This window comes from Nannospalax galili, unplaced genomic scaffold (assembly GCF_000622305.1).
Source record: "Nannospalax galili isolate Female #2095 unplaced genomic scaffold, S.galili_v1.0 scaffold415, whole genome shotgun sequence".
Classification (NCBI taxonomy): Eukaryota; Metazoa; Chordata; class Mammalia; order Rodentia; family Spalacidae; genus Nannospalax; species Nannospalax galili.
In genome coordinates, this window is record NW_008337494.1 from 2,563,961 (window position 1) to 2,582,090 (window position 18,130).

An 18,130-nucleotide genomic window follows, 5' to 3' on the forward strand; every position below is an offset into this window, starting at 1 on the left:
GGGGAGGATATAGGCCCTAGTGGGAAAACCATGGCAATTGTTTTGTTAGATGGACGTGATGCACCTGCTAAATTACTGTCCAAGCATTTGTGTTTACACCCATAGGTTAAATTATTACAGCAGCCACTGTTTAGATGTTCTTGCTTCTTGCTGTTTGTGTTTTTATAGTAGATGGAATCCCACTGAAATGGGCCAACAGCCCATGGAAAATAGATGATGCAGAGTCCTGAAAGTTCAGTGCCTTGCCACAATGGGAGGAAGATCATCCCACACCTAACACCCCCTCCAAGGCTCAGGGATTTTTGTGGAAGAGGTTGGCAGAAAGAATGTAGGAGCCAGAGGAAAGGGTGGAGTGTTAACTGGACATGTCCTCCGACCACTATGCCAGCAAGCTATAGTCACACCTCCACCCATGCTTTTCAAGGATTTGATGGGGAGTCAGTTACCCTCCCACCCAATCAGTTGACCTTAGCTGCATGTGGGGAAGGACTAAGGATACATAAGCCAAGAATGCTGTGAAGCACCTCTCTCACCATTTTGTGCTACTGTCGGGAAGTCACAGGATCTATATTTGAGTGTGGACTTTCCAGGGCAGCCGTAAATGGGAAACTCATTAGGGTTTTAAAAAGAAAAGAATTTCCCATATATATATATATATATATATATATATATATATATATATATAACCTTTTTCAAGTTATTTCTGGAAAAATTAAGAGCACTGGCTGCTCTTACAGCGGAGCCAGGTTCGATTCCCAGCACCCACATGGCAGCTGGCAACCCTCTGTAACTCCAGTTCTAGGAGACTCCGATGCCCTCTTCTGATCTCTGCAGGCATTGCATGGCATGGGTGTGGTTACATACATGCAAACATTACATTCATACACATAAAAAATAAAATAAATTAAAAATTGCCTCTCTTTGGAATAATAAAAAATATAAAATTAAAAGATCAAAATAAAATAATAAAATAACAATAAAAAAAAGAATAGGAGGCAAAAGGAAGGGGAAACTGCTGAAGTTTGGGAAACCAGAAAAGCCATGTGTGAGACAAATAAAAGAGCTGAGATTGTCATGAAAGCCTGGGGATTGGTGTTTGGGGAAAAAGCATGTGGTCCAGTGTGTGGTCTACCATGGTCTGCAGCATCAGAAGGCTATGGTAGACATCTACAACATTGTGACAAAAGAGGCCAGTCAGAAAGAACAGCCACAATGGAAAGGGGGAGCTGAAAACTGGATTGGGATGACTGAAGAAGAGTAGCTGGGAATTGAGAGAGCAGAACAAAGGTGTAGCTTAGAAGAGAGGAGGAAAATGGAGGAAGTGATAAAAGAATGTATTGTCAAGTGATGATGATTAGAATGGGAGAAACAGCATACACTCAAGGAAATATCTAGCAGCACAAGAAGGGTAAAGAGAGAGGGAAAAGAGAAAGCCTTCTGAGTAAGGTTCAAGAGAGGTGCATCTCCACTGGCTAGCATTCACAGTGCCAGAAGGTGCTATGCATGCTACTAGACAGAAAAATAATCATCAAACCGTACCCAGTTGTGAATCCTGTGGCCTGGCAAGATATGTCTACCAGTGTAATAGTGGCACAAATATTATGGGAGTAACCAACCATTCTTTACCTGGGTTTAATATCTGCTTCATAGGATGGAGTCAATACCTAACATTGATATCAGGCTTAGGAATCCCTGGCTAGAGAGATCACAGGACACAGGGGAGAACCTAATACTAGATTTATACTAAATAATCATTGTATTAAACTGATCCCTAATGATTTATTGTTATACCCTTAGTTCTCTCAACTCTCACCAGAGAAGTTACCTTAGGCAACAAATGGTTTTTAACACAGAAACCCACAATTGGTCAATGTACAGAAGACAAGAGGCTGCAGAGTGCTTATTCTTGAATAGGACACCTATATCAAACTTCTGTCTCACAAAGATCAGGGATCATTGCAAAAGAAGGAGCAGAAAGATTATAAGAGCCAGAGGTAGTGGATGACCACAAGGAAGCAGAGTTTCCCATATAGTTGACCAGTTACTCATATGAACTCATAGCAATGGTGACAGTATGCACAAGTCCCATGCAAACTCAAACCAGAAAAAATTCCCAGCATAGACATGAGGAAGTAGGTAAGAAGCTCCAACCCTAGCTGAGGAACTATTGGAAACTGATGGCTGCTGGGAAGGGGAGATTCAGTCTCTTTTCAGGATATGAGTTGTAGTAGGTTAACCAGGCTCCGGTGAATGGGTCCATGCCAGAGACCTTTTGGGGACAAAAATTTGACTCTATAGGCCTTAATATACACATTGACCAGTTACTCATATGAACTCATAGCAATGGTGACAGTATGCACAAGTCCCATGCAAACTCAAACCAGAAAAAATTCCCAGCATAGACATGAGGAAGTAGGTAAGAAGCTCCAACCGCACCAAAGGAAATTGTGGCAACAGATGGTTACTGGGATGAGCAGAGACAGTCTCTTTCAAGCAAGGGATTCTTGGTTGATTGACAAGGTTTCAGTGGACAGACCCACAATGAAGAACATTTGGAGACACAAATTAAACTCCATATACAGTATTATACACATAATAGAGCACATTATAGGGAAGATAGAAAAGGATCTAAATACCATCAAATAATATTGTATAAAATCATAGAAATTCAATAACAAATAAATTTTTTTGTAATTCAAAGAAAAAGAAGAGGTGGTCAAGGCTGAAGGACCAGGGATGGACCCAGTCAAGAACATAAGGAGAAACCCTGCCTACTGAAAACATGAAAAAGAGTGAAGACAGAGGATGAGAGGTTTCTAGTAACTCAGGCTCTCTGGGGACTTCTTGGAAGGGTTAGAAACAAGGTCATCAGCTCAGAGGGAGAAGGTGGTATAACTTGTCAACATTATAAGCTTGGCTTCAATAGGATCTGTCCACCATCTACAGGACAGTATAGAGAGGAATAAGGATTGAGTGAGACTTATTTTAAATGACTTCTGAATTACCTTCCAATTCAAGGTTTCTGTAATGTCGCCTTATGGGAACTTTGTCTTGTTCACTGGCATTTCTTCAGCACTCAAAACAATCCTAGCATGTAGCAAGAACTCAGCAAATAGTTATTGAATGAATGCATGAATACTTAAATGAGCTTCTCTCCCAAACAATTATGTAAAAAAAATTTAGTTTAAATTAGAGGTTCCAATATAGAACTGTTTTAACAGTTTTAGAAGATCACAAATGCTTCTCAGAAGCCTTGAAACTTATTATCTCCAGTCTTCTCCTCATCCCCAGCCTTACTCAGGAGGATGCAACTGGGCCAATCCAGATAACTCAGATTTCAGAGTGGACACTTTTAGCTTGAAATTTTCCCTCAGCTCTCTTGGAGCAAATTATCAGGAAAATGGCCAAATCTCTCTTTTATTGCATAAGAAGTTTTTCTGAGCTGAGTAAGATTTATCCCTCTAATTTTCATTTTGATTTTACCAGTGTAGGAGGAATGTGTCCTTAACATTCTCTGATACATCAATCTCTCTCTCTTATTGGACCTGGTGACATTTGCTACTGATTAAAGAGATGAGGAAAAACAATACTTATATAAAAAGTAATCTTCACTGAAGGTATAGCACAATTATGTAATAAAGGTGCCATGTAGGTTATGCAAAGCTGCTAATGAAATGGGTCCCTGTTGAACTTGCCCATTTATTACCTGCGTGGAAAACTTTGTTTTTTCCATTAGTGATTCCAGAGGAGCTGGCCTCCATTTTTATTGACCTTCTGCCTGGTGGGAGTGAGGAATGCCTAACCACAGGCAGGCGACGACGTGACCCTGGGCGGCTTGCCACACTTCGCCGTTGATGGATTTGCAAGCGTTTTTCAGCCCCATGAATAGATAAACTTAAACCTGGAATGAGAAATAGCACCATTAGACTGATGAAGTCAGTTCAAGAATGGTAAAACACAAACCTGTGTTCTGGGATTAATTCCAGAGAACACAAACAACTATATTTCAATTCCTAAGGTATGCTAATGATAAGAGAATTGTGGTTTTTATATTATTTACTGAACAGTGCTTCATTGGAAAGTAGATATTCTTAGTTGTCATGAAAAGAATTCTCATTCTATGAATGAGAATTTGATCATTTTATATTAGAATTCTTATCAAAATTATTTCCTAATTTCCTGGAAAAATATGTGCATATCTGCAGTTATGGGACGAAGAAACTGTTGCTGGAGTATCTGGAATTTTAGTAGCAGTTGAGGGACATTTTTCATGGAACTCACAGATAGGCCAGAATTGGTATGAACTCACTTTTACCCTTTTGAAAACATAATTATGTGTACTTTTGGAACTATTTTATTCCAGATAATTTCAAACATACAAAAGACAAAAGAAATAGTCTAGTAAATCCAATGTGCCCATCCCTCATCAACAACTACCAAGACTTTTCCAGTCTTGCTTCATCACCCACACTCTTTTTGTTGTGTTTTTTTCTGCTGGAGTGATCTAAATAAATACCACACCTCACATCAGTCTCATCAAAGCCAATATTAATTGCATCAAGATATACCAATTATATCAACATGGATTTCATTTAATGATATCTATCAATTGCACAAAAATTCTGAGCTCCAAAGATTTTTAACAATTTTTATTTGTTATTTTTATTTTATATGTATGCCTGTATTGCCTGCATGTAGGTAAGTGCACCCATGTCGTGCAATGCCTGCAGAGGTCAGAAGAGGCTGTCGGATCCCCTGGAACTGGAGTTACGGACAGTTGTTAGCTACCATGTGGGTGCTGGGATTCGATCCCAGGTCCTCTTCAAGAACATCCAGTGTTCTTAACCGCTGAGCCATCTCTTCAGCCCCACAAAGATATTTTTTTAAAGCCATTCATTGATCACCATTGGAAGTAGCTAATATATCAATTTATTATTCAGAAAACCAAGAAAGGGTAAGAAGTGGACATTTCTGTCTTTCCTGTATCAATCATATTTCAAGGAAGACAAACAGTTGATAAGAAAAGTTCTTTACTAAAGAATAATTTCTGTTAAGTAGATGCTGAGGGAAAAGTGAATTATAAAATCACTTTTAGATGCTTCAGGGAAGACATAAGTGGCATGATCTGTCCAAAGAATTTCTGTGATGAAAAAGGTAGACTCAAACTCATCGATGTAAGAAATCAGCTACATTCTTTAACAAGAGCCCAGGAAAGTCATTAGCTTTGTAATGCCAACAGGTTGGTGGGACTTGTCAGAAATCTGGTTACCTGTTTGGGAAGACCAAAATTTCCCCAAATCACAGGATCCTTTTAAAAATTTTTGTTGAATTTTTGTGTATTTCATACTGAATATCTTGATCATTTTATGTCCCCTTCCCCATTGGCACCCTCCCATGGCCTCTTCCACTGGAATTCATTCATTCATCATTCGAGTTAAGGCCTCTCATGTCAAGTTAGTGTCCCCAGATTTCCCTCAGTGCAAGTTCATACACTGAGGTCTAGTTAGCCTATCTAGACTCCCTCCCTTTAAGAAGATCAGCTCTTCTTCACCCAGCAGTGATCAACTGCCAATAGTTCTTTGGCTAAAATTGGGGTCTTCTGCCCATTTCCACAGTTCTGTGCTGGGATTTTGTCTGCTTGAGTTTGCATGGGTCTTGTGCATGCTGACACCACTGATGTAGGTTCATTTAAGCAAGATTCCAGCAGTCTGTAGGACTCTATTTCCATATGGTCATGCACCTCCTCCCTGGCTCTTACAATCTTTCTGCCCCCTCTTCTGCAATGGTCCCTGAGCCCTGAGTGGGTGAAGTTTAACATAGGAGTCCTGTCTAAGGACCCACACTCTGCAGACTCCTATTCTCTATACGTTGGCCATTTGTGACCTTTTGTGCTCCTGGTCCTTTATTTCATGAAGGACCTTGCTTCATTGATGATACTTGAGAGATGCATTAGCGTTCCCTTTACCCCTTGTTCTATGTTCCAGGAGCTTTAAGTGTAGAAGTTGCATTGATTTTTTTTTATTAACTTGAGGGTATACATTTAGTAGTTACTTCAGTGTTTAGCTAATTAACTTGGTGCCTTTCACAGTTGAGGAGACTGAGGTCCAGTTGGGTAAAACAATTAGCATATAGATTAGTCTTTTCGGGTCACAATGAGAAGCTACTACATGGAGGAATTGATAAGCCTGCTAAATGTAATGTGCTCAATCAGCAACCATGGGTTTGCTGAAGGTAATAAAGACTACCTTAACATTCTTTCACTGGAAGATGGGAGGAGTCCTGTACAAGCCTGGACTCTGGACATGACTGTTACACACATGAACTCACAGCAGTTGTGCTTTCCCACACAACACCTTCAAAAGATCAAAATAGTTACAAATAGTCCAGAGCAGAGAGCGGAGAGGCTCCTGATGACCTGTCCTTAGCTGAAGGGCTATGATGACAATTGATGGCTGGCGAGGAAGACAGAGAGCCACTTTTCTTTTGGGGGCGACCATTGGTTGGTTGCCCATATCTCAGTGGATGACTCCCCACACATGAGCATATGTCCAGCATTAACTGGACTTAGTGAGTATAAAAATTAAAGACATGAAATTGGGAAGGAGATGAGTGCTATGTTGGGTACTGGGAGGGAGTTGGAGAGAGAGACTTTGGAAATGATCAAGATACATTATACACATACATGAAATTTTCAAACTTTTTAAAAAATTAAAAGTCATCTTTAACTGCCTCAGATGAAAATATAGAGATGACCTCAGTCAATTTGTACATTCTAACAAATCCAAAAAGAGTTAATTCATCAGAATGGGGTTTGATCAGTCAAGGAATCATTAAAACAAACGGTGAAATAAAGATACATATGGGCCGTGCCCACTGAGTTAACACCCTGAAGGTTTGAGAATTCCAGTTGCACAGCCAGACAGTCCTAATTCACAGCTTTGCTCTTCTTTATCATTGAGTGCCTCATCCTGGCAGCATTTGCCAAATCATCTATGGATTCCAACTTGTCTTCCACCACAGGAAAAGCATACTCATCCTACTGTTCCCATCTAGGGGTAGGCAGGACTCTCAGTGTGAGCTAACAAACTTCTGTTCTGAGCTTCTATACATCTACCTCCCCATGAACTGCTTACTGTAAGTCTGTCCCCAAGATCTGTGAGCCTGAGCATTGGTCTTTGAAGGTTCACCCAAGGTAGGATTGCCTTGCTGGGTGACCCCCTTAGGAGACAGTCTGGCAGGCTTCCCCTGTCAATGCATGCCCTGCTGAGATGCTCAAGTGCATTTGTCACATCCTTAGACAAATGTAATTTCTTACTATGTGCAAAATATGAATTCTTATATTTACAGACAAGTGTCCCAGTCACCACTCATCAAAGAAGCTTCTTTTGCAACAGATGGAAACAATTACAGAGTTCCACAGCTGGTCACACACAGAGAATAAGTGTCTGTGAGATGCCCAACACTAAGTGACACATCTACAATGCAACCTTTACACATAAGACTCATGGAACATAGTGGAACAAGGGGTAGAGAGAACACTAATGCATTGCTCAACTCTCATCAGTGAAGCTCCCTCATGCAACAGAAGGTCATGAACACAAAAGGTCACAAATGGCCAAAGCGTAGAGTGTAAGAGTGCAGAGTGTGGGTCCTTGGACAGGACTCCTATATTAAAATCCACTCACTCAGGGCTCAGGGACTGTTGCAGAAGAGGAGGCAGAAAGACTGTAAGAGCCAGGGAGGAGGTGCAGGACCATACGGAAACAGAGTCCCACAGGCTTCTGGAATCTTGCTCAAATGAACCTACAGCAATGGTGTCAGCATGCACAAGACCCGTGCAAACTCAAGCAGACAAAATCCCAGCACAGAACTGGGGAAATGAGCAGCAGGTCCCAATCTTAGCCAAAGAACTATTGTCAGCTGATTACTGAAGAAGAGCTCATCTTAAAAGGAGGGATTCTAGATGGGCTCAGCGGATGAACTTGGGCTGAGGGACATCTGTGGACACCAACTTGACTCAATAGGCCTTAGCACAAATGACAGAATGCATGAATTCCAGTGGTAGAGCTAAGGGAAGGTGCCAATGGGGAAGGGGGTTATAAAGATGAAATACACAAAAATTCAATAAAACTTTACAAAAGTAAAATAAAATGAAACTTAGTAGAAAAAATTCTTTCCAAAGAAAGTAATAGTCAGAAGTCCCAAGGATTAGGATTAGACCTGTACATATGTATTAGCCTGCCACAGTGGTCGTGTCCCATGGTTCTGACTTCAGGCTTCTGATCTCTCCATATCTTGGTAATCTCTAAGACACCCCTCCCCCACCAACTGATCTGATGTACCCCACATCTATTTCTTCTCTGTCCAGCTTCCCAAGTCATTCCTCCTGCTTTTCTCTCCTAAACTCCAACTCCCCTCTCCTACTTGATTTGAATTTTCTGAGAACCCCAGTGAATCAACAAAAGCAAGGATTCCCTTCAAGGTCCCCATATCTTTTCTTTATTTTAAAACCTCTAAAATGTAAGATTTTTTTCCTCAACAAAATGAGTTTGGGGGTGATCTCTCCTTTTAGACCATATCCAAGGGGCACTACTCCTGGCTGCACTGCATGGCAGGAGGATGCCTGCACCATAGCCATTTGCTTTCATCTAAATGCCACTCTGTGATTCAGAAGAACTGTGTGCCATGGGAACATCTGTAGCTCTGTCAGTGTTTTACTACTTGCAGCAGTAGTAGCTACATGCTGCATCTCTCTCCTTATCGTGTCCTAGGTAACTTACTGTTCAAAACACAGAAAATTTCTATTCTGAATGTCACCACCCATGATCAAAACACAGGATTTACTTATTCCTAATTAAAAAGATAATGATCTGCAGAAGGAATTATTTCTTTCTAGTTTTCTCTTTACGAAGAAGAGAACAAATCCAATGCTTCACTTTCCCCAAACACTGACCGGAATAGAGGTGAAAGTGTCTTTGGTTCCTCTTATACCTGGACTTATTTCCCAAACCTTCTGAAGCCTTCCTAATAACCTCTGCTATTTGGCTCAAAGAACAGTTTATCAAAGACCTGTTTAAGCTCAAGCCAGACAAAATCTAAGCATGGAGTATGGAAATGGGCATGAAGTCACTCACCTAGCTAATGTTAAAGGAATATGATAGCTTCTGGGAGAGGAAAAGCCAGTTTTCTATTAGGGTATGGCCCCTGGTAAGTTGACCACCTTGTTCCAGGGCAGATTTCACACTGCCCTGTGAATATTTGGGCAAAAAAATTACAGTCCTTGGGGGTGGAGGGAAGGAACATGATGCTGTGTGGGTAGAAGGTAGGGTAGAATGTAGAGGAGTTTGGGAAGGAGGGGAATATGATCAAGATACATTGTATGAAACTCTCAAAGAATCAATGAAACGTTTTTTTTCAATATCTATAAAACAGCTGAGCATGGTGGTGCATGTATTTAGTCCCAGCACTTGGGAGGCAGAGGCAGGTGGATCTCTATGAGATAGGGGCCATCCTGGTCTGCATAGTGAGTTCCAGGCAAGCTGAGGCTACAGGAGACCCTCTCTCAAAAAATAAAAACAAAAAATAAACAAACAAAAAAACAAAATAGGCTGAGCCCTTTGTGTATCATAAGGAGAGAAAAGATCAAACATAAAGAAGTCTATCTAGAAAAGGGAGTGCCTTGTGTGGTATTACCTTAGGCATGCTCCCATTGAAGGGGCCAGTACTAGTACCACCTCTGTGAGGCTATTTCCAGTGAACCTAGAACAAATGTGTTAAGGAACATTGAGCACCATCATAATTGGTGGGGAACTAGAATAGATGCCTTCCAGGGAGAGATCTTAGATCTAACCCATCTAGGGTCCCCTAGAGACCTAACAACAGAACATTGCTTGCTAGAGACCTAACAACAGAGCGTTGCTTGCTACAGCCCTACCATCATCCTTCACACAATGGCCTTGGGCATGCCTCCTTCTGTTTTCTTCTCACCACATTCCAGTCTTTTTGACAGATTGGTATAAGCATGTCACACAAATCTGGCAGTACCAACACATCAAAACCAGGAAGAGTGTCTTGCCAAGACTCAGTCATTTGTAATTTTGTGACAGTTGTATGTCTAACGACACATTAACGTGGCGTTCAAGTACTTCGAAAAGAGAACAGAGTGCCAAAGACTGGATATAAAAATACACAGATTTGATGTTTGGTTCAATGTCAGTATGAAGAAGTTACAGAATCAGAGGGATAGGAGCCTCTATGAATGTTGACAAGCATTACATAAATTCAAATAAAGAGCCGCAGAAAGATTACTGGTGTTTTGTCTTTCAGATCTACCTCTAAATTCTTTGTAGCCTTTATATGACTCTTCCTGATGTGGTGGCTGAGTTAAAGGCTTTTATTTCATTCTGCTTCAGAATTCTACTAGAAGCTCTTAATTTTAGGAAATAGCAGTGGCAGAGAAGATTACTGTCCCTGTTCCTGCCTTCACTCTGCCACACAGTCAGTTGTCAATAGCCCCCAATAGTGTACTGCCTCCTCCTTCATTTAGGGCTTGGTCATCATGACTTGCTTTGCCCAAGAGGATGGAAGGCATGATGAAGCAGAAATGTGGAATGTGCCTCTGTGGTTTGGGCTTGGACTCTTATGCTTCTGTTATCACTCTGAGAAACATAGGTCCCAGATATTCACAGGCCCAAGAATGAAACACAAAGAACAGGTTTATGCCTGATCACAGACTGCAACCAAGTCCTACTCAACCCAGCCATGATCAGTCAAACACCTTTTCCCTGGGGGTTGGAGAGATGGCTCAGGGGTTAAGAGCACTGACTGCTCTTGCAGAGTACCTGGATTCAGTTCCCAGCACCTATATGGCAGCTAACAACTGTCAATAACTCCAGTTTCAGAGAATCCAATGCCATATTCTGGTCTCTGCAGACATTGCAGCACACAAATGCACTTACGTATAAGTAGGTAAAACACTCATATACATAAAATAAAAATAAACAAATGAAAAAAACCCAGCACCTGTTCATCGTAGACTCGTGAAAATAAAAGGACAAAAGTTTCTGGGGGTCAGCCACTGAGATGTGGGCTTGGTGACACAGCAGAGACTTGCTAAGTACAATCCCATTAGGAGCACTATATAAAGGGAGAAATGGAAACAGTGCTAATGCTTATGGTTTGGTGATAACTGGACAATGAAAAAATAAACACCCTCCTTCTTACTTCAAGTGTTCTCTAGAACCCCAAACCTATACATTCTAGAATCAACTCATTCCTCATATTTCTGAAGAAATCTCATTACCCATCTCCCAACTCTGCCAAACATTCTATACTATCCTAAACACACACGTACCTCCTTGCACTCTGTTGGCATCTGGTACATACATACCTATATCAAAGCATAGCCATGGGCAATGTAATTGTCTACCTCTTTTTTTTCCCCTGAATTCAAGGCTCAGACCATATCTTATTGAATACTTATCACAATGCATGGCTTACAGCAGACCCTAACGTCATTAGTGAATCTGAAATGTCATCCACTGGCTCGTGTTTTGAATGCTTGGTTGAACAAGCTTGAATGCTTTTTATGATCTTTTAGGAGATATAGAGCTGACAGATCTTTGAAGCGTATGTCTACCCCTAGTTCTGGCTTATACTCTGTTTTCTGTCTGCTGCTGTGTAAACAAGCTGTCACTTACCACTCCCACCGCTCTACCCTACTGTCTCCACCACAATGGACTGAAATCCCTCTGAAATGGTGAATCAAAATAAACAATTTCTCTCTTAAGCTGTTTCTGTCAAGTATTTTGATCATAGTCATAAAACTAATATACATGTAAGTATTGCTAAAAAGGAACATAAGGAGGATAGAATACAGAACAAAGTAGGTAACTAAACCTGTAAGTCTTTTCAAATTCCATGCATTTGTCAGGCTGATTTGGGTGTTGTTTAGTCAGTGAAAGAATGCCTGAAACTTTGGGAAAAGGTAGACTCTAGAGAGAATGGTAAATCAAGAGAATTTTCAACAGCTCTTTACTCCTACAAATGCATCCACATAAAAAATTAAATATATTATTTGTATGATTTTTCTCTTCATAAATACTGATTTAAAACTTATTAAGTGATGGAGCTCATAGTCTAAGAAATACAATCGGTGTGTAGAAGAGAGTTGTAGTCCCACGAATACTGTAAGTATTATTCACATCAGCCAAGATAGGAATTCAACCAAGATGTCCTACAACAGAAGAATGGATTTAAAAGCGTGGTTTATAGACACCATGAAATATCACTCAGCTTTTAGAAAGAAGCTAATACTGCCACTTGTGATAGCATGGATGAACGCTACAGTAAGCAAAATGAGCCAGACATGGAGGGGCCTATGTCACATGATCTCACTCATAGTATGGACTCTAGATAAGTTGAATCACAGAAGCAATAGAGAATAAAGGTGGTTACCAGGGACTATGGGAGGTGATGAAGATGGGAAAATGTAGGTCAAAGTTTACAAAAGTTTAATTATGTAGGAATCATTAATTCTGGAGATATATCATGCAACATGATGACTATAATTAATGACATCGAATTGTATTCCTGAAAATCTCAGAGTAAATTTTAAGTATTCTCATCACAAAATTGCTAACAAAGAGTGTGAGGCAACTCATGTTAGCATCTTAATTTAGTTATGTCACAATATGAACATAATTCAAAACATTATGCTGCATGCAATAATTATATATAATTTTTCTTTGCTGATTTTGTATACATAAGTATAATAAAATTGTAATGATGCACGTGTCATTAGGGAATTGCAAATTAGAATACTGAGACTACAACACACTGTAGAAACACTAACAATACCAAATTTAGGCAAGAATATGAAGTAACAGGAACTGTCAGTCATTGCTAGTGGGAATGCAACATGTTACAGTCACTTTGGAAGACAGTTTGGAAGCTTCTTACAAAACTTACCACATGACCCAGAAATCATGTGTTGCAGTATTTACTCAAAATAGTTGAAGCCGTCTGCACAAACGACCTGGAGGTGAATACGGCAGCCTCATTCACAATTGCTAAAACCTGGAAGCAACCAAGGTAATCCTTCAGTTGGAAAATGCATAAAGAAATCATGGTACATCTAGATAATGGAATGCTATTATGCTAAAAAGAAATGAACTCTCAAGCCATGAAAAGACATGTGGGGGTTTCAAAGGCACGACTACATAAAATGAAGCAATCTTAAAAGGCTGCATATTATGTGATTTCAATATTATATGCTATTCTGGAAAATGCAGAATTATGAAGACAATAAAAAGATGAATGGCTGACAGGAAGGAAAGAAGGATAAAGAGGCAGAGCTCAGAGCGTTACCAAGTGAAACTTCTATAAAATATTGCAGTGATGGATACAGGGCATTATAAACTTGCCAAAATCAGTAGAATGGGCAACACCAAGAGTGAACCTTAACATGAGCTATGGGCTCCGAGTGATGATGTGTCGCTGAAGATTCAGCAATGTGATAAACTCTAACAAACATTCTGTTCTAGCACAGGGAGAAACTCTCTGTACTTCCAACTCAATTTGGCTGAGAACCTAAACTGCTCAAAAAAATAAAATCTTTTTCTTAATGCTGCTCATTGTTGGTAAGGCCATAACACAAAAGGGGCCCAGACACTGCTGCCTCGTGACTGACAATTAGACAACTTAATCAAAGTGTAAAAATTTCACATGAACTGGGAATGCTTCCATCTACAAATCTTAATACTAATTAATTTTAAATAAATGAATTAGAAATTAACACTAAATGTTATTTCATGATAACAGAACCACATCCTTCTAGGAGGTTATCTCAAGAATATTATCAGACACACTACCATTTATATATAAAGATGTTTCATTCAGAATTTCTTGTAACATAGGAAGACAATAGATACACTGGCTTTCATGTTAAGTGGATAATGATATATTGCCTGAGTTTATCTCATACTAAGTATGAATTTTTTATGAGCTATGATTGTTTTGAAGGTGAGCCTCTATTTCTTCTTTTGCAAAATGAGACTGAAAATTCATACCTCAAAGATCTGTGATAAAGGCTAAAGCTACGTTCATGTGACACGGAACCTGATATGCAATAAAAACACTTCTCATGGACTTGTAAAAGCCTTCGGCAATGGCCACTCCCGACGGTGGTTCCTCTTCTATCACTCCTACATTTCCTAAGCCTTAATGTTCTGCTGCCTCTTTAGACATGTTTGTCCATTATTATTTACTAGAGACTGGTTCCACAACTCCTTTCCACCCTACCATCTCCAAGATACCAAAATATGCCAACACTCAAGGCTTTATATAAAATGGCATACTGTTTTCACATAATCTACACACTTTCTCCTATACAGCTCAAAGTATCCTTAGGTTGCTTATAATGTGTAAGACAATATTAACTAAATACCTATTATATTTTAGGCGTTAATGTCAAAAACATGCTGCTATATGTCATTTTCTTAAAAATATTTTACCCATGTTGATTGGAAGAAGCCAGAGCAGTCTGTGTCCCAATTCCCTATTGGCAATTTGGGTAACCGCTTCAGAGGATGGCGTGATAAGAATAGGAGGTAGGAATTGGCTAGGCAGTTAGGGTAAAAAGACCCCAAAGAAATGTAACCAGTTTCTTGGCTAAAAGTCAAAATGTCCTTGGGCCTGTTAGCAACATACTCTGTTCCAAGGCCAAAAATGTCAAAGATTTTAGGGTTACCTCTTCAGAGGAGAGGAATATTGAAGGGGAGAGGGTGGGTATGGATTTGGTCAAAACACCTTACATGCATGTATGAAATTCTCAATAAAGTTTTTGTAAAAATTAAAAAAAATACTTTACCCATGTTGGTTGAATCTACAGATACAGAACCCATGTATATGGGCCTGAATATATTTTGTAAAGTGTTACTACGTCTGTGTGTGCTTCATCTCTTATTAATTTCCTTAATCCAGCCACTCCTTTGTAACATTAAGAAATATCATTATTGAAATATGTCTGCTTACTAGAATTCTCCTTCCTGACTGAACCTTGACTATGAGAATGGTGGAAATCCTTTCAATTTTTACCTTTAATGGTTCTATGTCCTAAAAAACAAAGCACTCACTGAAAACCCCATTAGAAGCTCCTTGTACATGTGAACATTTTATTTTATGCTTTCTTTTTTCTTCAGTGCTCTAAACCCTAGATTTCTCACTTTTTCTTGCCCTACAATAGTTAAACTATCCTAAATCTTTACATTCTCACCCAGGACAGCACAGAGAAGAGCTATGGATTTCCTGTCACCTGATGGAAGTTAAAGGGCTTTTCTCTGTGTTCTGTGTGCTGAGGGGCAATGTACCTCTCTATCCAATCCGCTATTAATAGATATAAACTTTCTATCCACTGATATAACAATAATTCTAATTGTAGTAGTATTAATCAGAAATATCTCTATTAACAGAAAAATGTTTAAATATGATATGGTATAGGCAGATACTGAATGCTATATAGCAAGCATATTTGTAAACTGCACACTTAGGATGGGAAAGTGTACAAATTCTTTCATTCTTCTATTCATTTATTCAATCAATCCTAGTTGAATGCCTTTGTCATTTGGACATTGATTGGTAAGGACTTATAGAGTATTACATTTCAAACAGAAAATTGGTATAGGTGATATTTAAGGATACGGGCTAGGTAGACAATTACATGTGTGCAATACTTCGGGGAAGAGTTCCTTATGAGAACATCAATTGTTCATTTCCTGTCAGGAGTTTTCTTGTGGCAAGCACTGAGGACTCAGACATTAAGAAACAGCATCCTTGAATCCATGCAGCTCACAGTCTGACAGAAAACACATCCCCCAAGCATAAAGCGGCCAAGAGCAAAGGCATCTCATGTGATGTGGAACTGGACAGCAATACTTTCCAGGTTTACAAAAGCAAAAAGCAAGGTCATTTAGTTTCTCCCTACAAACCTAATGAAGCATCCTTGTTTTCCTAAAATAAATTTAACTACTGAGCATTTTTCCTAAGAGAGTAGCATAGTCAAATATCAAACCCAGGTAGTCAACAAAAAGAGCTAAATATGAACTAGACAGCTATTTCACATGGTGAAAACCACATGCTATGAATAGGTGGGCACCACAAATTCCAGTGGAACCACTTATCAAATGATGTCACCTACTCTTTAAGATCCTTGAACTCAATTTTGAAGCTTATCTTAGTATTCAATAAAAATGTTTCTAAAAATAAAACACAAAATAGTTTCCTCCAGGGAATATCAAACAATAACTATTAACCCCCTACAGGGATCAGTACTTTGTATAAAATTTTGGTCATTTGGTTAAATGAATAAAATTTAATAGAAAGAACTTTTTACAGAGTAATCTACTTCTAACAACAACTACTGAGCCTACATCCTGCGAGGTCCAAGGACAGAAATAAGGATAATAAGGCAGAATTGGTATCTATACGCTATTTCTTGCAAGGAAAAAAATTATCAGACTAACTATAACAGAAGGGAGATGTCAGATGTGTAAGGTAGACCATGGAAGGACTACCTAACTTCCGTGAGTTAGAATAGGAAAGTGTACAAATTTTCATTCCTCTATTCATTTATTCAAGTTGAATCCTAGTTGAATGCCTAGTTTAAGTGAAGATGTTGACATATTTTTAAAAATTTTTTTGTTAATTATTTATTTAATAACCACATACTTAGAAGAAGCATTTCATTACAACAGCATTGACATATTCAATAACAATTTTCTGAGCTATGTGAGTGCACCCGTATTGTGCAATGCCACAGAGGACAGAAGAGGGCTTCAGATACCCCTGGAACTGGAGTTAAGGGTGTAGGAGCCATGTGGGTGCTGGGAATTGAACCCGGGTCCTCTGCAAGAGCAGTCAGTGCTCTTAACCGCTGAGCCATCTCTCCAGCCCAACATACTTTTTTAAAAAAAGCAGATAGTAAATATTTTGGGCTTCGGGGCGGTCATATGGTCCCTGCTGCACTTCTTCATCTGTTGCCATAGCCCCCAACCAACCATAGATACATGAACAAATGTATGTCGTTAGATTCTAATAAAGGTTTACTCGTAAAACCAAGTTTAGTCTTAGGATTTAGTCTTAGGGCTATGGTTCTCTGAGTCCTGACTCAGAGGGTTAGAGGGAAAGCTATAAGGGAAGGCTTCCAGTAGATACTACTACTACACTTGGGTTTCTGGGTAAGTTTCTCATAGTCATAGAAGGCAGAAAAGAGCATTTCCCACTGTGAAGGTATGTAGGTCTGAAGAAACAGATCTCATTCATGAAAAGATGAAGTGTCCGTGTCCAGCTTCATGCACATTGAAGATGTGGGAATAGTAATGTCAGATGTTTAATGTAATGGTCATGACTCTTTGCGTTTGTGTGGAATTTTTACCTTTTTAGCAAGTTCATGAAGGGCCTTGAAAGCTGCACTGAGTGTAATGTTCATATGGAAATCGGGATGGCTAGAGTCATATGAGCAAGGAGCAGAAGGGGCTTCTGCACCACCTGAACAGGAATATAAGAAGACAGCTCAGCTTAACCTGGGGCAACAGATCTGGGCATAGGGGTCTGGATCAGTGGCTGTGGGTTAAATAGTTTAGAGAAAGTTTATAAGTAGATTCTGTAGAACTTGATAATCTGTTTGATGCTCAGTGGTAAAGGAGGGAAAGAACTACACTTGAGTTTGGCTCCGAAGACAGCTGTATTAGTCTGCTTCCTATCTTACAACAAAATATCTAAGATAACAAACTTACTAAAATAAAAGGCTCATTTTATCTCACAGTTTTGGAGTCTTCAGCCCATGACTGGCCTCCATGCTTTGGGGTTGTGGTAAAGAGGCATGCGACGGGAGGAACGTATATCAGAACAAAACCTCACTCCTCATGGCAGTGAGCAAAAGAGAGGAAAGGAAGGGTTGGGTTCCCACAGTCTCCTTCATGGCATGCACCTAATGAACTTGAGATTGCCCAGTAAGTCACAAGTCTCTTTTTTTAAAATTTATTTTATTAATTATACAGCAAAACTTTTTAAAATTATTTATTTATCAACCACATACTTAGAAGAAGCAACTCTCTTTTTAACTAATTTTTTT

The 18,130-nt window shown here is 39.4% G+C and overlaps 1 protein-coding gene across 2 annotated transcripts in view; it reads right to left on the reverse strand.

Moving 5' to 3' along the window:
* Nucleotides 1-18,130, reverse strand: part of Ano4 (anoctamin 4) — a 342,978-nt gene that overhangs the window by 216,360 nt on the left and 108,488 nt on the right. For both annotated transcript variants that reach the window (XM_017798033.1, XM_008832628.1), the window contains exon 2: nucleotides 3,707-3,901. Coding sequence is in view for 1 of the 2 variants with exons in the window: in XM_008832628.1 (XP_008830850.1) it covers nucleotides 3,707-3,761 (55 nt within the window). In the remaining variant the exon portion in view is untranslated. The remainder of the gene's footprint in view (nucleotides 1-3,706; nucleotides 3,902-18,130) is intronic.